Genomic DNA, 23479 nt, shown 5'->3' on the forward strand with positions numbered 1-23479 from the left:
GAATAATTTTTTCGTGATTGATCCGATTCAAGTAGTTTTTAATTTATTTCAATTCGTCCTCTCAAGAACGGTATACTCAATTTGGATAAAATTGAGTACAGAAATAGACATCAAAAGAAGCAGAGATATATAGAGATACTACCATTCCGCCCGCGACTTTGCCCGCGTAGTCGCGGGTAAGATAGACCCGGGGTGTTACCGGCGAAGTTCCCGTTCCCCTGAGATTTCCGGGATAAAAACTATCCTATGTCCTTTCTCGGATCTAAAACTATCTCTGTACCAAATTTCAACATAATCGGTTTAGAGTTCTTGAGTAATAAATAGTGTAACAAACACGACTTTCTATTATATATATAGATTTATTACCGAAATATCACGGGAACAGTGTGCGAAGCCGCTCAAATCAATCACTAAATTATACTTTAATCGCATTAACGCCCTTATTTTTCCATTCAATCTTGTCTACATAAGAAATCCAGAAACGCCATTAATTTTGCAAAAAAAAAAAAAATCCAGTAATTCCATTTTTGTCCAGTCGCGTATCGCAAAGGATTACAGAGTGTAAATCCTACCTCCCGATAGGTTATTTGACTTAAACGGTCTCTGTATCGGGGAGCGCTGCCAAACCCGGCATCGACACTGCATGTGCCAAGTTTCCCTTACCCATACAGCGCATGTATCGGCCGGGTTGCTATCTTGTTGCGTAAGCTAGGTCTTTACGCATAACTTGTAAGCCTGTATCCTTTTCCTCACCCTTCACATTTCCTTCCTTACCTTATTATTGACTCTTTTAAAGCACATTCGCAGAGGTACAAGCTTTGCCAATGTTCATTGGTGGTGATTGCTTATTATGTGGTCAACCATCAGCTCAGTTTCCCCGGATGACAGAGAAAAACTTAGCTTTTAAATGGTTAAATAAGAAATAAATTGTTGTTGCGATACATGTTTGCGAGTATCTAAATAAACTTATGAAGTAGCTAGCTACGCCCCGCGGTATCACCTGCGTAAGTCCGTATCCCGTAGGAATATCGGGATAAAAAGTTGCCTATATGTTATTCCAGTTGTTCAGCTATCTACGTACCAAATTTCATTGCAATCGGTTCAGTAGTTTTTGCGTGAAAGAGCAACAAACACACACAAACTTTCGCATTTATAATATTAGTATGATAGGAAGCAGGATAGTAGGATATTAGTAGGACAACAGAAATTTTAATTGCAACTTCTTCTTGTAATGAGGGATGACTGTCTTCAAAGTGCATATCAACCAGAATCATAGCAATTTCTGTCAAACCTTTTTGACTGTTTGTTCATACGTTGGACCTACGATGTCAAAAACAGACATATGTTTATAACTCTCAATAAGTTCAAAGTTCTAAGAACAAACACGGAAAGCTCTCTTATATTGTTTATGTCGAAAATAATAAAAAACGCCTTAACACACGGTCACACGGGTTAAAATCGGTTATCTCAGTCGAAAGTTCTGGGGTAACAAATAGTAAAAAAAAATCGAATTAAGAACTATCTTCGTTATTTGGACGAAACAATTCTATAGAATTTGTTATAAATTTACAGTAATAAACGAACAGATTAAATCTTAATCTAATTCTATAGCAGCATTTTTATTCGCAATTATAGAACAACTATTAAAAACGAATTAATTATTATACAATCGCTGACCAAAATCTATGGAATAAGCAAAAAATCTAGCGAACTGATAAGTCGGTGTTCATTAGAGATAATTGAGTTGCTTCGATCGGATGATAGCGCATACTTCGCGGATTTATTTCCACCGTTTATTCTCTATTTATTACTATTTGGACTTTAAATACATATTTATCTATGCCTTTATCTATTGGAGAAACGATTTGAACTTTAATTCACGACGTCATTTGGAGAATTATATCTATACTAATATTATAAAGGAGTTATGTTTGGAGTAAAGTGGTAGTGACTGTGTGGGGTAATCTCTAAAAAGGTTGGAACAATTTATAGCAGCTGTGGAAAAAGAAAAACATAATTCTACATTTAAAAAATATTTCAGAGAAACTGCCTAAATGAAGCAGTAAAATCCTATTCTACTAATATTGTAAATGCGAAAGTTTGTAAGGATGTGTCTGTGTTTGTTGCTCTTTCACGCATAAACTACGGAACCGATTGCAATGAAATTTAGTCCGTAGATAGCTGAACAACTGGAATAACATATAGGCAACATTTTTTCCCGATATTCCGACGGGATATGGACTTACGCGGGTAAAACCGCGGGGCCCAGCTAGTATAAAATAAATATCACTGGCCAAAAAATATAACAAAAAATATGTAAAAAAAATAAATACCTTGTGATTATATCAATATAGTATTATTAGCTTTAAGACAAATATGTGTAACACGATCGGGCTACAATCAAATGTAAACAATATTATCTGTTATGGAACACAATAGACACTCTTGGGGTGGTCAGGACAAAAATATACGTCGTTTCTTACATTGAACCGGTGTTGCTTACGAAATATTTTTTTTTAATCAAGCTTTTTTAAAATCTCAAAATTGATTTAATATTTTTTTAATGATAACAAATATAATTAACAAAAAAATGATAGACTTATTACCTTAAATCTTCAATTGTTTTTTTTTTATAAAATTAAAAAAATAATTCCTGGTATTCTAATAAGTAAGATGAAATTAAATTTAACGTATTATGCAAAAGATCTTGAAAAAGCTCCAGCCGTTTACAAATTGACTTTAGTTTTTAGTGTGGAAGTACATTTTTTATTCGTCTATGGAAGTATATTATAGATAGATTAGACGTTTATTAAAGGGACACATTAAATACACGACATTAACAATATAAAAAAATAAACAAAGAAAAATTAACACACAGAGGAAAAAACAGGACGGAGACAAATGTGCACTGTTTTCTTAAAGGGTCTTGGCTCAGCATAAATGTCAGAGTCAATGGGACCCTGACGCTGATATTCTGTCAACACCACTTGAGGGTAGAAGAATAGACAGATAATACTTTATTGCACACAAAAATTGACAGAAAAACATAGATAAAACACAAAAAAAGAGAGAATATGCACAAATGGCGGTCTTATCGCTAGGTAGCAATCTCTTCCAGAAGAATAAAAGATACTAAAAAATAATTTAATAAATACCGTTACAATTGAGTGAGAAAAGAGATTCCATGTGTAGAAAAAAGTGTGAGATATATATATATATTATACTTACACGCTATGTTAGATATATTAATTGGTTTATTTTGAGTACTGACGTATCTTTTATATGAACCTTAGATTTAACTTACTTGGTTATTGACATATGAACCTTTTCTGACGTACTTTCGCAATTTTGCCGTTTGTTTATGGATACTGACTTGATTTTTTAAAACAGTCAGAGAAAATGAATGCATAATAAGTTAAATTTTTAAGCATTTTTGCTCTGAAAAAATGGTAATTCTGAAAATATCATTTCAATTTCCATATTTTTATTACTTTTAACAATATTAAAAAGTCTTGTTATAATTTTTTAACTTACCTACCTCAATTTTTCGACACTGAAAGCGACACGCAAGCGATAGAAATCAGTATATCACTCTCATAGTACGGGGGCCGCTTTGGGTGGGCGCGCGTTGCTAACATTTGTCAAACCACGGCCGCTACCACGATACGCTCCTTTGTGTAGGAGATGCGTATCGAACAATGCCCACCACTGTTTAACACATTACTTATGGCCTTCATTCTGGGTATCGGGTAACGATTAAATTTCTTTTGACTCCAGCTTTGTCACTGCAACTTGTTTATTTACACTTATAACTTAACCTGGATATCAACCGTGTAAGACGTAAGGAGATATTGAAAAACAAAAAAATACGTTTGTTTAGTTTTATGTCTTGGTACAACATCTTTTAATATAAGATTCATATAATTATGGTGGTGATTTCCCCCTGGTTTCAAATCCCGTTGAATCTTTGTTAATGGCTGATAGTGTACCACTCCAGTATAACTATTGACGAAGGACTGCATTCATAATAAATAAAAAATATTTTTCATTGATACAGCTAATTAATTAAGAATTTAAGTGTAATGGATTTATGTATGCGAAAAATTTAAACAAATACTAACAAAACCTTAAAACGCATTATTCATCAGCCAGTTCAAATTTAGAACATAAAAAAGTACTGTCAGCCAGCATCAACAATTTGACAGATAAAGAAAATATTAATAATCTGTGCACACGGATACTGAATAAAAAAAAAAAACACAAGATTGTACAAACACAACATCTATATCGTCAGTCACGAATCTTGTTTAAAGTAATAGTATCGCGTCGCGATAGTGCTCGGCCATTTTTCTTGTACACAACAAAGGATGTAATCGGCTGTGTATGCGACCCCGGGGCGGGGGACGGGTGACGGGCGGGAGCGGAATTTAACCGTATGGAGTGTACATATTTTAATATTTATACATTACATTTATAATATATATGTGTTTTCAATAAGAAACACCAATAGGTACGTCTTCTATATGTAGTTTTTATTTATTTAATGAATTACGATTAATAGGTATTATTCATAGGACCACAAATTAAATATGACGTACTGAAAAATAAAGAAATAATAACAAACAAATAATTATCTTAGATACAATCTTGTTATTGAATAAACACTGTGATTTTCTTGTTGAAATCGGCAGAAAATATTAATACAATTCCCCTCAATATTAGTTCATATAATAACAATAACATAGTAAATTATTATATACAAATATATGAGTGGAATTAAAAATGTATATACGTGTACAGGGAAAATTAAAACGAATTCAAACAGTTATTTATTTTAATATAATCGTCCATATTTTGTGTTACTTTACAATGTAGTTAAATAGCCTAATGTAACACATAGCTAGTAACCGAACCGTGACATCTACCAAGCACTAGAACAGCGTGATGCAACCTTCACAGGAGACCTGTGTCCCTGCGTAGGAACGTTAGTTTATTTAAAAATCGCTGATCGCTTAAGCCTTGCCGCCGGGTCGCTGTGGGCGACGTCACCTCCGCCCTCTATCGGCGTTAAATGATTCACGCCGCGATACCTCCGAGTTATCATTTATTCTAAATTCATTACCAAACAGTTGACACATGCATAGATTAACAATACAATGATATCATATGCTTGAATGACGCGTTCTTTGTTAAGTACAGCGTACCTTATGCTTTTGTTCTTTTTTAACTTCTTGAAAAAAAGGATAAAGGAATTGGGTATTATTTTCTTAAAAACGTGCAGTAGTAGTACCTCTGCGAATGTTCATGAGCGTTGGTAGATGCAAATGCTCACTTTAAGGGGTAAGGGATGAGGAAAGAATTGACGCCGGGTAATAAGGAATGGGCTGAGAAGGGCTGAAATGAATACAGACCTCCGGCTCCCCCATTAATCGGACAAAACACAGTAGCATGCTATTATTTCACGCCGTTCATCTGTGGAGGTTCCTACCACGGTGCAAGCTGGCCCAATTCGTGTCGAAGCGTGCTCCCACGTGTATTTTTTCAACCAATTCTTTTACAATAACAGAATGTGTACAAAATACTGTCCCATGCCCCATTAAAGGCTTGATCAATTCGAGCCACGGCTCTTTATATAATGTGACGCGTAAAATAATTAAAATAAACAGGTTACCTCTTGTAGATGGCTATCTCACGCGCGCTCACGACTCACTTATGCATAATAATAACTCAATAAATCCAATTTATTAATTGCGAATGAATAATGAATAAATGTACACCTGTTTTATATAGTTGTTGACCTCGGCTCTGATCTGTTATCACTTTTTGGAAGTTTTTCACCTAGTTTAACCAAATACACGTGACGATAAAAGAGAATTTTTTCTCATCTACAAAAAAGCTTCCACGTCTTTGCAGGAGGGTTCAACTCCAGCTTCTAAACTGGGTCTAAATGACAATTATTACCTATTGAACATCAAAGAATCACGCCAATCGAAAACCCGCGGAGTTATCGAGAAAAATACCAAAAGCATCCTATTATCCTATTAATATTATAAATGCGAAAGTTTGTATGGATGTATGGATGTTTGTAACTCTTTCACGTAAAAACTACTGAACCAATTGCCATGAAATTTGGTACGTAGACAGCTGGATAACTGGAATAACATATAGGCAACTTTTTATTCCGATATTCCTACGGGATACGGACTTACGCGGGTGAAACCGCGGGGCACAGCTAGTTAATAAATAAAGTCGAAAAAGTCTTTCGTTGTTGGGAACAGTTCAGCCATTGTTGTATAAGTGATGTAGTTAACCAGACTATTTTATTACAAACTAGCTGCGCTCCGCGGTTTCACCCGCGTAAGTCCGTATCCCGTAGGAATATCGGGATAATTTATCCAGCTATCTACGTACCAAATTTCATTGCAATCGGTTCAGTAGTTTTTGAGTGAAAGAACAATAAACACACACACATCCTTACAAACTTTCGCATTTATAATAATACTAGGAAAGAGTCCGTGGATTTTTCCGTTATACACGTATAAAAACACAGCTCTAAAACATTACGAATTGTGCAAAAAAAAATGATACAACTTTTGACAGACTATAAAAAATTTCGTCGACAAAAAAAGTAAAGTCACTTCCTGGCTATCTTTCTATCTATAAGTACATCATGATGTATCTATAATAACAACATTTGACTTATTAATTACACGATAACAACATGAAGTACCAAATATAAATAACATTGAGTTGTATGTTTTAAGCTTACGTGTATATTATTTACTAGCGGTCCGCCACGGCTTCGCCTGTTGTACATGTATAGCCTTCCTCAATAAATGGGCTATCTAACACTGAAATATGTTTTCAAATAGGACTAGTAGTTCCTGAGATTAGTACGTTCAAACAAACTCTTCAGCTTATAATATTATTATGATATTATTATAGATGTGTCTTGAAGGTGATTGACAAGTCATCATACAATATAAAACCTTTTTATGCGACCAATAACTGTGTCGAAACTAATCCTACTATCCTATTTCCTACTTCTAACTTATTTTATAAATGCGAAACTTTGTAAGGATGTATGTGAGTTTGTTGCTCTTTCACGCAAAAACTACTGAACCGATTGCAATGAAATTTGGTACGTAGACAGCTGGACAACTGGAATAACACATAGGCAACTTTTTATCCTGATATTCCTACGGGATACGGACTTACGCGGGTGAAACCGCGGGGTGCAGCTAGTACTGTATAAAGTAAGTGTTTTTTTTATTATAAAGGATTAGCCCAATTATTATTTCACTGATTAAACTATATCACCAGTCGATTTTTTTCCTGCGTGACCACTGGGTGAATATTTTTGGTTTTAAACTATTGAGATTATAAGCTATTTCACGCTCTGTTCGCTTTAAAAAATGAATAATTTATAGTACTTAATTGGCTCATACGCTCGGGCTCTTCAGGGCACATTCAGGGGCAATAAATCGGAGGCAGGTTGTGCCCTAGATTGAGTATCTGTCGCATGGTTCAAGGAATCCAGCGAGCGATCGAGCCACCAATTTCGCAAAAACTACACAACGGATCGCGTTGTACTGATCGTTGATAGGGTTGGGTACGGTGCGCAAAACAGGTTGATTCTTTGTTTGCATTAATGATCAATTTTATTCATTTGAATAATCAAGTGGTGGCACTCTGCTATTAAACTGTACCTATGATAGTTTTTTAATGTTTTGTGAATTTGAGAATTCGGAGAATTCAGTTACAACTTTTCTAGTAATAAGAGTAGTGTTACTTTTTTAATTTCATTAAAAGTTGTTTAAATTAGTATCTACAAAACATTGAGACTGTGAGGACGTTAATTTTTCATTCATCTACATTTATTATATCATTAGCATAACAGACCATCACATTAACGGGTAAAAACAATTACCTAACAAACATATCTGTACCGCAACAACCAAACCGTAAACGTATAAAGCGTTTTCACACAATCTTGATAAGCATTTTTTTGCTGGCTCTCCACACACGCGCGTATCGTACCATCTAATATTATTCTGGGAACGGCCTTAATAAGTCACTACAGAATGTTATCTATTCCATTTTATCAGTGAAGCTGATAACGATCGCCATCCAATTAGCCCCACAATGCAATATGGGCCGCCTCTGTTATGACGAGCTTGATTATATTTTGTTATTCTTGAATATTCCAATATTTGACAGCAGTTTTGAACTGTCATATCTGTACGAGGATAAAAATGAACTACTATTTCTTTGGTGACGTCACGATTCATAAGTTTGAAATAGAATTTAATTTCAGTCATGTTTTTACGCTGTCTAATTCTTTTTCTACGGAATGTTTTGATAGTAAACTACTAAATAAACTATATGGGTTTGTCAAATGGTGCGAGGGCCAGACAACCTAAAGTTTTTAGTCAGAGGCTCGATTCACGTGGTACAGTGCAAAGATCCATACGATCAACTGTTATTATATGAATAAGAGAGGTAATCACTCCAACATCATGCAATTCCTGTATACTGAACGATTTTAAATTAGATAAATGTTTAAATACAAAGCTACAGATCAAACTCTATTTATTATTTAACCTGGCTAACCTAACGGAAACTCACAAACCTAAAGGAAACCTGCGAAAAACAACACAACGTGAATAATTCTTTCGAGAATCGTTGGATTTCTTAACTTAAAAGAAAGCGCCAATCTTAATATATATAAATCTCGTGTCACAGTGTTTGTCCTCAATGGACTCCTAAACCACTTAATCGATTATAATAAAAATCGCACACCATGTGCAGTTCGATCCAACTTGAGAGATAGGATAGTTTAAATAATTTTAATTATGATAAGTGACAACCCGGGCGGAGCCGGGGCGTGCAGCTAGTATTCTGATAGATCTTGACTAATAAAGCTGACAAGAAGAAAACAAATAATAATATTAACAGAATTAGCTGAACTTTGTTATAACACTAGCTGCGCCCCGCGGTTTCTCACGCGTAAGTCCGTATCCCGTAGGAATATCGAGATAAAAAGTTGCATGTATATTATTCCAGTTGTCCAGCTGTCTACGTAACAAATGTCATTGCAATTGGTTCAGCATATTTGCGTGAAAGAGCAACAAACACACACACACACATCCTTACAAACTTCCACATTTATTATATTATATAGATTCAATTTTAATGAAATCTAAATATCACTACCAGAATAGAAATGATTCAACCAAAACAATTTCATTTAATTATTATCTCAGTATCTTCTTACAGATTTGCGAGCCCACATATGATTTCCACTATCTCACAACTTTCCTATAAGATCGGAACGGGTTCTTATCATACCATTGCTTTCTCCTAATAAATTCTACTGATAAGGTAGCCTCACTCTCGATTTTGATCATACATACGTAATAATATGTATCCGAAACGGTAAATTGGTATGTCAATGTTTACTTGCTTAACGTTTCTTGAAATAAAACAAATATCCATGTAACTAGCTTTTCGCCCGCGGCTACGCCCGCGTAGAATTCGCTTATATTGCGCGACATGGTATTTTCTTCGCATTAAAAAGTATGGTTTGCTCTTTCCCACGTTTAGCTCCATCTTCATACCAAGTTTCATCAAAACGGTTTGACAATAACGAACTCTCATACAAACTTTCATCCCCTCTTTTAACCCTTTCTACCCTTTTTTCGCGATATAAAGTATCTTATGTCCTTTCCCAAGTTCAGTTCTATCTTCATTCCAAATTTTAACAAAATCGGTTAAGTGGTTTAGGCGTGAAAGCGTAACAGACAGACAGACAGACAGAGTTACTTTCGCATTTATAATATTAGTAGGGATTATTGTTTACTAGCTGCGCCCCGCGGTTTCACCCGCATAAGTCCGTATCCCGTAGGAATATCGGGATAAAAAGTTACCTATATGTTATTCCAGTTATCCAGCTGTCTACGTACCAAATTTCATTGCAATTGATTCAGTAGTTTTTACGTGAAAGAGTAACAAACATCCATACATCCATACATCCATACAAACTTTCGCATTTATAATTTTAATAGGATTGTGAGTTAGTTTCTTGCCCCCAGCTTCGCTCATGTAGACGAAGCAAAAGATATACAGTCCTAGGTTTATGTGTATATAGTTCCGTTCCCGCGGATCGTGGATTTATACTATCCTATATCCTTTCTCGAATCTGAAACTGTTATCAAAACTCAAACTATATCAAATATTCATTCAAATCGATACAGTAGTTTAGGCGTTATGGAGACATATAGAGTTACTATGACAATATACAAGACAAGCATGTCTATAGAAACTGCATTAACTTCGCCCGGATTATAGAATATATCTATCACTGGGGAATAAGGCAGCTTTTACGGGGAAAAAATTGTACAAAAAAAAAACAAATCTCTCCATAAAATAAATGAGTATCTAATTAGTATTTAAAAATATGTTTAGTTTACTTTTCATCGCAATATAGATATTACTATATATCCATTCTTTTAATGTAATTTGAACCGTCCACGTAACCACCTAAAAATTACGATCAAAAATTTTTTTGTACACTCCGTTTTCTTTAAATAACAAATCGACTTACGGTTTATTTAATTAAAATCTAAACCTACAATACATCGTTACCATACAATGGCCTCAATAGCAACCCGAATGAGTTGTTGATTCCATCTCTTATCTAACAGATACGATCTCGGCCTATCTGATAACGTAAGGAGCTTTAAGCCCAGGAAATAGCATTTTATATCTATAGTATATAATTTGTATAACTGTGTTTGTAATTAAACTTCTCAGAAATTATGTGTGTTCAAGAGCATCTATGAGAATAGGTTTATTTTTTATATCTTTTAAATAATAATTAGGCTAATTTAGCAGATTACGGTAGCTGCGTCAGATAAATATTACTAGCTTTATAAATTAGTTGTTAATTTATATCGCAATGTAATATTTTCTTCCTACTGACAGTACGAAACACAACGTAAACACTTTGTGCGATTCATTTTTATATTGTGATTATTATATTAGATATATATTTAGATAGACATTTTTGTATTAAGACTTTATTTTTTAGATATTATGAACCAATAACTTGTTTTTTTTATTTTAAATTTATTCGTCCACCCTGTGTGTTACAATTTAAGGCTTATTTTGGTGTGAAATTGGATAAAGAGACAGACACTTTAAATGAGCAGCAAATGGAAGTTTAAAATATATTATTTTCAAACAGAAAAAGCGAAGTCGAAAGATGAGTTAACATTATACCAGATACATAAAATATAGGAAAAATCGAAGAATAAAATACACGCATAATAGATAATGAAAAAAGCAATCAACCATACACATAAATCAAATCATAGCAAATATAGAATAAAAAAACAAACATGAAAAAAGAAAAAAAAAATCATAAAACCGTTACATCAAACAATTACTTGAAACGAAGCCTAATCCCCAAAACAACGCGTAAACATCCTAACACACAGGTATGTGTCCCTGCGTCACATTAAGAATCCATTAGTTCGATATTATTAATTCCTTATCAATCGGCGACGCTTATCATTTTGAGTACAGCCTGATTTATGCTGGGATATTTTATCTGTGGTAGATGTAGGTGGCGCCATCGTATCGCTTTCTTACGAATTTCAAATTTTAGATATGGAATACCAATATGGCGGGAGCTGGTAGCTTTTAGAATTATCTCTCGGCGGCATGGCTTGACTATTCGAGTTCGTTTGTAACAATCTTTGTTGTGTTGGATAAGCATAAGGAATTGTCTCATTTTAATTGTGCCTATGCTGCCTTTATTAATTGAGCTACGGATATAAACTTATTTAAAACTGTCCGCCCGCGCCTCGCGTAGTCAAGTGAAGAGATGGTCGCGGAATTTTAACCGCACAGTTTCCATTCTCGTGGGTTTTGCAGGATAAAAACTATCCTATGTGCTTTCTCCTTTGTCCTTTGAATGTCGTTTCTCGAAAAAATTATCTTTCTCGTCGGTTTTTTATCAAACTATATTCATACCAAATTTCATCCCAATCGGTGTAGTGGTTCAGACGTGTGGACACAGACTGTAGCATTTATAGTTTAGACCACTTGATGTTTGCAATATATTGAAACGGTGAAGGAAACCGACGGGCGAAGAATGAAAAGTTCGATGACATGTGACATCTGCCAACAGGCATTTTAGCAATTCCTGATGTCCTCTGTCCTAGCTGTGGGACAACAGGGTGATGAGGATGTTGTAATAAAACAACTCAAAAGCATAAATATGTCCCAATAGCTAAAAATTAATAACCGATACTTATTTATAAGGACTTCAGTGAACTTAACTAAACTAAACTTAATTATCCAATCAAATAATTACTATACAATTCAATAAAAAGAAGATTAAACCAGCAAATACAATTCTAAAACCTCCATAGAGCGTACATAAAACCATAACCTTATCAACACATCATTAAACCCAACCGAACAGAGCTAAGGTAAAAAGCGATTAAATATTTCGAACTAGATCCCATACATAGATATGTAGATAGATAGAAAAGTTAACAAGTACTGCGCTGCACGCTAGATGCAGATCCATTATCTGACGGCACCTGCGCGTGCGCGTAGCCACATCTCTATTATAGCTGGCACGGTTTCGCTTCGCTTCGCGGTGCAAGGGGTGTTTTGTGTGCGAAATTATTTGTTTAACAATTAAATGAATCACATCAAAAAGTGTTGCATATAGTAAAGTAATTGATATAGTAGGGTATAAAGAAAAACATCACTATACCCTATGTCCCTATGTATGCTTCAATCTTCAAAATTACGCAACGGATTTTGATGGGTTTTTTTTTAATAGTTATTAATTTACTATTAAACTACTCCGAAACTATTCCGCATGTAAAAGCTAGTAGGTAATACATTTTTACATAATACATTTTTTTTAGTTAATTAGTGGTAGTTATTGTAAGTACATGACAATTGTAGATGAGTAATGTTGGTATTAAGATTTGTATTTATGTTGATCATGCTTTCTTTTATTTTGGTTCACGGCTTCGCTTCGCTTCGCAGGAGTTTTTTAAGTTAGAGCGGGCGACCTAGTGGTTTAGCTGGTGGTTCGTCTGAAGGTAAGCGATCATGACCGCCTATGAACATTTGCAGAAGCAAACGCGTGTGCTTTGAAGGAGTAAGGGATAAGGAATGAGGGAAAGGATTTACGAGAGTTAGGAATAAACTAGTGCAAGTGACAAAATAATTTGATAATATAGATAAATGATATAGTAGTTATCCTTAAATAAAACCTACAATTGCAATTTTATTCGTTATCAACTCGATAATCGATTACGGCTGACAATTTTGACAGCTACAATCGATTTAACTTATCGAGCAATCGTTATGATTTATCTGATGTGAACAGGTCAAATTTTATAAATAATGGCGTAATATCAAACTGAAGGAACTTTTGAAATAAGTGTAACGAATATTTTTAAAAGATTATTTTATTTTTCTGACAATTTTATTGTATGTCAAAGATAAAGTCAATTTTCTTAATTATCTGTACTTAAGCTAACCGTCAATTCAAATATAAAAAGAGAGCAAACATTTTAAGTTTGTGTGTATGAGAATGATAGGCTGGAACAATTGAACGTATTAATTATTTTAAATAATTTTTATTGTTACATCACATTCACGGATTGGGGTTGGGCTACTAATAGTAATCGTTATAGTAAAATGTTTAAAGCACTAATCTCTAAATCCAAAATTACTGATATATATGTAAAATGCCGCTCACATTAAGCCACTAGCCATAAAATTATTTTTAGATTAAGTTCATATAAAATTTTACATGTATTTTATATGATAATTCACAAATTGTCATTCGAATTCAAGTGTCTGTAAATTCAAATGCAAACGATGCAAATAAACAGTTTCTTGAACATCCATAGCGTCTGTAAATGTGAACAAATCTCGAATGTACTCATGATGAATCGATTACAATAAATCAAATTGTCAAGAAACTCGATACCCAGCATCGATTAGATCAATGCAACACCGCTGATCGTTAGTCGCGCTAAATCGATTCACCGTTCCATATTTGTCGATTATTCTTCTCGATTATTCGTTTGCAATATTATCATTGGAGAATTTTATTTTATTACACTTAGAGAATCACTACATAGTATAAAACAAAGTCGCTTCCTTTGTCCCTATGTATAATTAAATTTTAAAAACTACGCAACGGATTTTGACGGTTTTTTCTTAAAGATGATTGATGAAGAGTGATTCAAGAGGAAGGATATATGTATAATAACAACTATTAAACTATTCCGAATTTAGCGCGTGCGAAGCCACGGGCAAAAGCTAGTACATAATATAATAAAAAAAAATTCGTTGGTAGGAAATTATGCTTATAAAATTTTGTATGAATAAAGCGCTATACCCTGTCAATTGTCATATTAATTCATTCCAACATACATTAAGCTTTTTGAGGAAAGAGTTCATATATTAATACACAACGATTTCTTAGTTGGTTAGTACCAAAATAAATGCAAAAAGCACTGATAATCGTTCACTTTAGAACGTTATTATCTGCACCTACGGTTTAGAAACAAACAATGAAACTTCGTGTTGATTTTGACATAGCATTTCATGGTAGATGGAACTGATATACGCATATAGCTTTATCCGTTTAATCTCAATCTGTACCATATTTTAATACTGTACTGTACATAGATTATAGATAAGCTCTTACGAAATAAATACTTTTTTTACTAAAAATAGTCCTTAATGAACAATATAAGCTTATATGTTCTGATATATAAGCTACTCTCGTAAAAGATAATCAAACACACATTCATATATTTTCAATAATATACGCCTTTATCTGTAAAATATATATGTAATTTATATAAATCTCTAACTTTTAGATAAGATCACATTTAAATATACAAATAAAAACAGATGCACAGGTGTACAAACACGCGTCAATTAAGAGCCTGAAACAAGCAATTAATGAAACATTCGGTATTCAAAGAAATGGAAACCCACCATCAGCGTAATGAAAATTTCGCATTACAAATTCCATTACGTCTCAAAGCCACTATCAAATATCGCCCAGTAGATATGACTTTTATGGCAACCAGCTTTTTTATTTGACATTTTATACAAGTTTATTCAAACACTGCGATACGATCGCTGACGTTATCTTTCAATGCAACGTTACCGCGAGCTTGGAGCCGATAGGATCTCGGGGCAGCCATTGCTAGTTAAACCAACCTGATAAGGGATCGCCCCTGTCTGTGTGAGTGTCTGTACACACTCACATCTGTGTGCGGGGAGGGGCGCCCGAACGCCAACCAGCCAGTCACTCAATTTACGCGGCAAAAGAATGACGTCGGGGACGAAAACTGGTTGTGCTCTGAAAAAAGTAAAAATCCCAAGTGTGTGATATTTTGACGTTTGTGATGTTATTGTGGTTGCGGTATTTGAAACAGCTGGAGCTGGCCTGCGCTAGTGTGGCGGAGCTGCCGCCAGGCGGCGCTCGAGACGTCAAAACAATGTGTATGGCCGAATTTTCTTGTTTACAAACTAATGCTTATATTATATTATATTTTTCCCTATTGGATTTTTTGTATTATTAGTTTCACAGTTCTTATAAGTACGCATGATTTTTAGTCGAGTGTATGACTCAACGTTTATCGCATCTGTGATTAGCAAATATTTTTAACTTCAAACTTTCAGATTTCCCACAGTTAGCTTAAAAGATAACTCAGTCATGTTTTCAATTACAAGGTTTTATTATGCTCCGTACAGTCCCGTATCTAACGTTAAGATCAACAGAAACTTTCTTCATTATCTTCATTATCTGTACCCATATCAATTATATACTAAATGTTTAAATTACACGATAAATGTCCTATTTTATCACTTGTAATTCAATAATATATTAACACGAACCAGCATACCATCGATCTGCTGATAAGCTTTATTCCACATTACATAAAATAAATGTGTTTCACCGCACATAATCTATAGATACATATCTACATATTTTTAATCTGCGCACAGATAAAATACTTATAGTGGACGACATGACTGACAAGCGCGAATTACCACATCTATTTGAAATTCCCGCCGCGTGGGGCTCGTTACCTATTTTGACAGGTGTCAATGTCAAACCTTTTTAAGCATTGAGTTTTATAATCATTAGCAATGGTAAGGACGCGTCAGTATATTTTGCGTTAATTTAAATGTAGAAGAAAGAAAAAAGAGATTGAGTGGTGGGACGTGTGCTTCATTATTTTTAAAAGGAAATGGTATGCAATAGTAAGTAATGACTGCGTGATTTTGAGCATTATGTACATTATTCATTGTATCCTTTTTATTGATTCAGCAATTTGTTAAACAGCAAAAGATTACTAAGTATAAAAACTAATCCATCCACAGACTATAACAAAAATTCCATTCGTAATGGTAGTCTGTACACGATAAAAAATGACGTGTGCGCGAGTGAATGGGGTCTCGGCTCCCGATCCACTGATAACAAGGGGGGAGGGTGGCGTTATCTCGGACGAGATTTCACGTTCATTATCAACTGCGGCGTGATCGTAGGGTGTATCATTGTTGCCTATGCGGGTAAAAACTTCCTTGCTGAGACAATGATGGGTTCGATTTTCGAATGTGATGAATTTAAATGTTTTGCTGATTGCGCGTAATATTCGAATTTCGAATGTCAAATTGGCACATTTTATTTATTTCTTTTTTAATATGTTTATGGAATAGTTTTGTTGTCAATTTTATTTATTTAAACTATTTATTGTACATTGCACACATAGAAGAAAAATACACATACACACAATTAAATTATTTCAAAACTATGTTTAATAATGAATACTAACTTTAAAGATATGCACGCAAAGCACTAAATAATCTCGCCTATCAATAAACCATAAGAAACGTCTTCAATAAATCCAAACAAAAATCAACCATAATTCTTGGCATGATAAAACAAAAAAGAAGCTTTTCCCTGCATTGTATTCACATAAATATAAAAAAAAAACATTAGCAATATTTATTTTCGGACGTCAACTTTATACATACAAAAAAATCTTGAGATCCCCGATACCGCTAAAGCATTGCGCTCGCGATACGAACTAGCGATAAGCGGTTCGATTCCCGCCGATGTTTCCGTTTGATAACCACGTGTTTTGGGAATACACCCTGTATAGTGAACAATAGAATTACAGTGTTTTATATACCTAATATTTAATATACATAAAAGGTTGAGTTTTTTGAAAATCTATCGAAAAAATGGATTTCAAACGTATAAGATGGTACCTGATATGAATACAATTGACTTATAGTTTATCGAAATTATTATTTTAGAATTATTTTTTTACAATCATGCTATTTGACATGATATTTATAAAAACATGTGAATGGAAAAATTTTTACTTTTTTATGCTAAGGTTATTAAAGAATTATTTAAAACATACAACAACAATATGACGTAGTTTAGTTTTGCATAAGTTAATTAAGTGAAACATATTTTATAAGATTACCGCCCGCTTCTGCGCCCGTGTATTAAAGGAAATTCCTAAGAAATGAGATGTTTCTCCGCGGCAGCCTTTCACTGTACTCTCATGTACGAAACGTACGTAAAATCCCCGCTTCTTATTCTATGTTCACAGGTAGGTGTTTAACTATCTCTGTACCAAATTTCAACCAAATCGGTTCAATGGTTTGAGCGCGAAGAAGAGACAGACCGAGTTATTATTGCATTTATAATATTAGTAGGGTAAGCAATTTACATGTTCCGTACTTACTACTTTTATATTGTAATAATAGCTTTTAAAAACTATAAAAATACATTTGAATGATAGAATCAACTAAATTGTCGGCTGCGGTTGCGGCTAAAGGAATATATCGTATCTATAGAAAATTATTTAATTTTGGCGATCCTAATCGAGACAATAAGAGAAACTAATGATATTATTGTATTGTCACCGAGCCTTGATAAGTGTACAAAGTTTGAATGAAATCTGGCCATTTAAAGTGGATCAAAATCAAGTCTAAAGGAGTCGATTAAATACAAACCTACAATACAAATGAATCTAATAAGAGCGTGTTAAAAATTTCGTATTTTTCTTCACATTTTTTCAGACGAACATAAAGCCTCCACCTTTTTCGGATGTCGGTTAAAACAACTTCTAATTTTCATGTAAAATTAAGGTACTAGTGTACATATACCTAAGTTAGTAAGCACCTAAGTTACACGTGCATATTATCGCGATAGATTAAACAAATTAATTTTATATGTATCGTAAGAGCCAAGGACAGTTTGTAAGGAAGATAGAATGGTTTCATGACTCAAGTTAACATATATAAGACTAGTAAGTAGAAATTGTTTCCGTAATTTCATTGGGCGTATTCAAAAAAGGAAGTCTGCTGTGTCTCTGCAGTGGGAAAATATGTGAACTGATGATGATGATGGTGATGATGACGATGACGATGGTGATGATGACGATGATGATGATGGTGATGATGATGATGATGATGATGATGATAAGAGACATCTGTCTCTCACCTTATTAACAACTAATGTTCCTTATTTAAAAAACGTTCGTCCAGAACATTCTTTCCAAATCAAAATATATAAACTGTAATGCGAATAATTCAGATTTTAGATTAGAAGTACTGACTACAGACGAAGTATATCAACGCACAGCCGAAACTACTGGACCGATCGGGCTGAAATTTGGTAAGCAGATAGCCACTGTGACTTAGGTATCCGCTAAGATAGGAAATTAATAAATTCTACCTTCCAAGGGGATAAAATACGGATGAAAGTACCATGACAACTTATTCACCTCGCAGGCAAAACTGCGAGTTCTTATATATCCAAACATAATGGACCTTTTTAAACAAAGATAGAGCTACACATAATAGACAACAACACTGTTATCTTATCTGAACGCACAGACGGAAACGGCAAGCATTATTTTGATGGTAGATACGTTTAAGTGAATTTCCAAGGCGAATAATTAAAATTAACTTAATTTTAATTTAAATAGCTTTCGATTGTGTTACTGAAAAGGTAAGTGATAGGCTGTAATCTATTTTAAGTGTAGTGTATATGTATTCGTTAGGTTATTTTAATTATATACTAGACTAGCCTTTGCTCGCGGATTCGCGTTAAATTCGGGGTAGTTTATAGATGTTATTATACACATAAACCATTTCTCTGGAATCACTCTAGCTACAAACGACATCATCAAAATCCATTGAGTTTTAAAGATCTAAGCATACTTAGGGACAGACTCGGGAAGTGGATTTGCTTTATCCTATGTGGTTATTCGATCTGTGGCTTTGCTTGTACACATTGACATTATAAGGTACTAGCTGTTCGCTCGTGGTTCATATATTATTATAGTCTACTAGCTGCTCCCCGCGGTTTCACCCGCGTAAGTCCGTATCCCGTAGGAAAATCGGGATAAAAATTTGCCTATATGTTATTCCAGTGGTTCAGCTGTCTACGTACCAAAATTCATTCAAAGAGCAAAATCACACACACAACCTTACAAACTTTCGCATTTATATTATTAGTAGGATAGGATTTATTGAGGACATATTTTTATCTTTTAGGATGACGGACCCAAAGAGTTTAGGGAACTATTCTGACAAAAAGATGAGGTAGTTCTAAAGCTAGTTTTTGTAATTCTTTAACTGTTTTTCTCTCGCACTTGAGGAATTTTTTATAAACCAAAACCCACTAATATACTGACAAAAAATAATTTCATCTTCTTACCTTTGCTACAGTGTTAAGAAATTTATACTACGTACTACTTAGTTACCAATATCAAAATATAAAAGGTGGTGAAGTGGGACGGTCAGATCACGAATCTAATTGATTTGTGATCGCGGGCGTGTCTGGCGAAAGGTCGTTAGATTTTCGTCATTGCTGTGACGTCACTGCTATAGATTTCTATCGATTTCACGACGATCTATCGCAGTTCATAAGCGATATCAAACACACACACAAACTCGCAAATATAAGCCTCTATACATTACTCATTGGGTTATAACACAAGCCTGTTTATTTACTTAAAACAAGAAAAACTGAATTTGGAAAAAAATAAGAACGAACAATAACTGTATTATAGAACTGATAATGAAAACTCAATTGATTTTGATAATTTATTGTAACAAAGAGATTCAATATTATTTATAAATACAGCATTTTAAAGACGACGGAAAACCCCTTAAAGACACCATAACATTCAGGAAAACATAAAAAAACGCAAGCGTTTTAACATCAAACATATTTGGCAAATTATAACTGATCGGCGAGGCTTTTAAAAGTTCCTTAAAGTCAAAGATTTGTCGCGATAGCCCAAGATTTGAGAGATCCAAGACGCAAGATAGCTTATCAGTTTTTCTTTGTTATGTCACTGAGCACCTCTTGATCTTGTGTTGTGTCATTTTAAACTGAGAGGTCTCGGGTTTGATTCCTTTTCAACAGAAAATCTCTAAAATTCCTTAAATACAAATTAGATTAGATGCTTTTTTATTATGGATATGCGAATAACTAGAATATACGAATTAAATAAAAACCTTTTATAACAAGAAATTACACCGAATACTTATTAAATACCTTCTAAATTTATTTTATCACGATAGAGTACACATACATGTGACGGTGACGATCCAATTACGAGGACTTTATAAGTTATAATTACCATCAAACATGGTTATATACCATGATAAGGCATATTAACAATAGCAAATGGGTTGTTAGATACGCTATCAACGAATTACATATACATAAAAATTCAAGTAACCCAAATAACTCTTAAATTTGTTATCAGCATGCGGGCCATATCGGAATGATAACGATATCCTTATTGAATGGGAAATTACATTTAAAATGCCTTGTTTCTCTGGATACTTCGTATTAGCTTCAATAAGTTAGACAGCGAGCGAAATTCATTCGAATGTTAGACCTTCTTATGATCCACAAGGGAGAAATTGCTTCAGTTTTTTAAGCTTGACGAAGAGATACACAGACAGAGTTGCTTCCGTATTTATAATATTAATAGGAATATTATATATCGTTTTTTTTATTTATCCTCTTCCTCGTATGTAAGAGCTGAGGAGGTCGACGTAAATATTATGGGAACATTGCGGGCAGATTATCGTAGTTTTATTTACTTATTTATGAGAATCTGTTCGTATATATGTATCATGCTGTCTTTTATTATTTCGAACATCGTATACAAGACGTCAAAAGAATTAAATTAAACCTTGAATTACAACAAATGACAGCCAATTCACATTAAAACAAACAGATTGTCATTTGCTTATGTATAAGAATCGCCTGGTTTTAAGAAGGTTATTTATTTTTTGTCAAGTACTTAATACAATAGATCAAAATTTGGTAACAATATGTAAGATATTATTACATTCTAAACTAAACTAAAGCTTTCACTTTTAAAATCTTAATTATTTCGAATAATCGATATTTGTCTAAATATATGTATTAAAAATTTAAAAAGCAAAAGCAGTGGTGGCTCAGTGGTGAGAACCTCGGACTTCAAAATTGATAAGTTGGGGTTCGAGACCGGGCGAGCGTGCAGGAAATAAATTGATTTTTCAATTTATCTGCACACGTAGATAACATTACCACTGCTTAAACGGTGAAGGAAAACATCGTGAGGAAACCGGCATGTCCGAGAATCGAAAGTTCGACGACATGTGACATCTGCCAACCCGCACTTGGCCAGCGTGGTGGATTATGGCCTGAACCCTCATAGGAGGCCTGTGTCCCAGCAGTGGGAACATATAAGGGCTGATGATGATGATGATGATGATGTATTAAAAATTTAAAGAAATAATCAAGGGCTGAATTTCGGTCTAATTACAAATTGAAAGGCATACCAAAAAGTGCTCTGCGAGTAAATTCGCAGCATCCAATAATTATATAAAAATAAATAAAAATGGAATGTATAATTTACACGTTCCTTAAAATTACAGACTTTACCACATATGCCGAATTCTTATTCGCATGTGCTTCAAACTCACGAATGTTCTACACATTACAAGCGGCATTACAAGTCGTCTTTAAAAACCACATTATTTCAAGGTCGATGCGTAGTTAGCAAACATATAGCAAAAACATTTGAATACGTATCAAATCACCTGCCAAGTTGTACCCAAAATGATGATATTGCTGTAATAATGAGACATAAATTGCTTAGATTTATTGAGTTTTTATATTTGTACCGTAAAATTTATGGAACACATAAAAACTTAAATCTGCCACCTGAGTAGCTGAGAAATATTTTAGAGTGCGATATAAAAATATACTGTAAATTATATATGCCATCGTTACGTTGTAAACATCGTTAGATTACCATCTCGGATAGATTTCAATAGATGCAATCTATCGCAAAATTATGATTTGTTTACAATTTATCGAAAAATTTCCTGTATATTTCGACAGTTTTCAGTCAAAGTATAGGTTATTATTTTTTTGTTTTTGTAGAGAAGTGCAAAGAAAAAAAATTAAGAAGATTTTTTAAGGCATCCCGAGTAACATCATAAAAACTGACTAGTCTTATTTTGAAGACTATTTCATTGAATAATTGTAAACTCAAACGCATACAATGATTTATTCAAAATGGCTTATTTCAGACGCGTTTTTTGAATCGTCATATTATTATTATTAAAAAATGAAAGATTTAATTTTTAGTTTTATAGCATTGAAATGCTTTATAAACGAGAAATTTTGAAAGAATAGAAAAAATTTGATCACGAGGCATGATGTGTGAAGTGAAAGATTTCTTTCATTCCTTCTCCTTCCCTTCTCTCAACCAAATTCTGTAGATTTAAGTACAAAATCTGAAGAATGCAGAATAAGATTCCTCACAAAAAGAATAAAAAACATGTTGTTTTATTTGTGTGACGCATTATACAGTTTTATATAAATGTATTTCGACTGAGCAATTTTGCTTATCTCACAAGATTTATATGTGATAACCATCGAATCTTGTTTTAATGCAGATGTACCGTCTTTCGTTATTCGATAGTCGTGTTTTATTTGCCAAATATTTTATGGCAATTATGTTTTTACCGTATAATATAAAAATATCTGGCAGCGCTGCTGTGGGTTACCTTGGAACTTGGAAGCATGAAGAAATTTTGTTAACTTTAAACAATAATATGAGGTGGGATTAATAAATAGTCAGTCGAGAACTTTAAAGAAAAATACCGTGCAAGAACGTAGAACAATATTTGTTTATAGTCAGTAACGAGCTTAGGATTATCTCTATATATGATAAGAGTAAGGCAGAACACCGTGTCCCGGGTCAGCTAGTTTATTTATAAAATTTTTGCAAATCATAACTCAAAACATATTTTATTACCTATCCTTACATTCAAAACTACATGCCTTTTCTATATGAATTCTCGTCTCGTT

General features: G+C 33.8%; 1 protein-coding gene across 2 annotated transcripts in view; it reads left to right on the top strand.

Annotated features, from left to right (window-relative positions):
- LOC119840851 (zinc finger protein ush) overlaps positions 1–23479 on the top strand; it is a 169078-nt gene that overhangs the window by 67059 nt on the left and 78540 nt on the right. The window contains exon 1 of one of the 2 annotated variants that reach the window (XM_038367629.1): positions 15364–15564. The exons of the other annotated variant lie outside the window; for it this stretch is intronic. Within the exon in view, the coding sequence (XP_038223557.1) occupies positions 15468–15564 (97 nt within the window). The 5' untranslated portion in view covers positions 15364–15467. Of the gene's footprint in view, positions 1–15363; positions 15565–23479 lie in introns of those variants that run through there. 2 annotated transcript variants of the gene reach the window in all.

The sequence above is a fragment of the Zerene cesonia genome, chromosome 1, assembly GCF_012273895.1.
Source record: "Zerene cesonia ecotype Mississippi chromosome 1, Zerene_cesonia_1.1, whole genome shotgun sequence".
NCBI classification, from domain to species: domain Eukaryota; kingdom Metazoa; phylum Arthropoda; class Insecta; order Lepidoptera; family Pieridae; genus Zerene; species Zerene cesonia.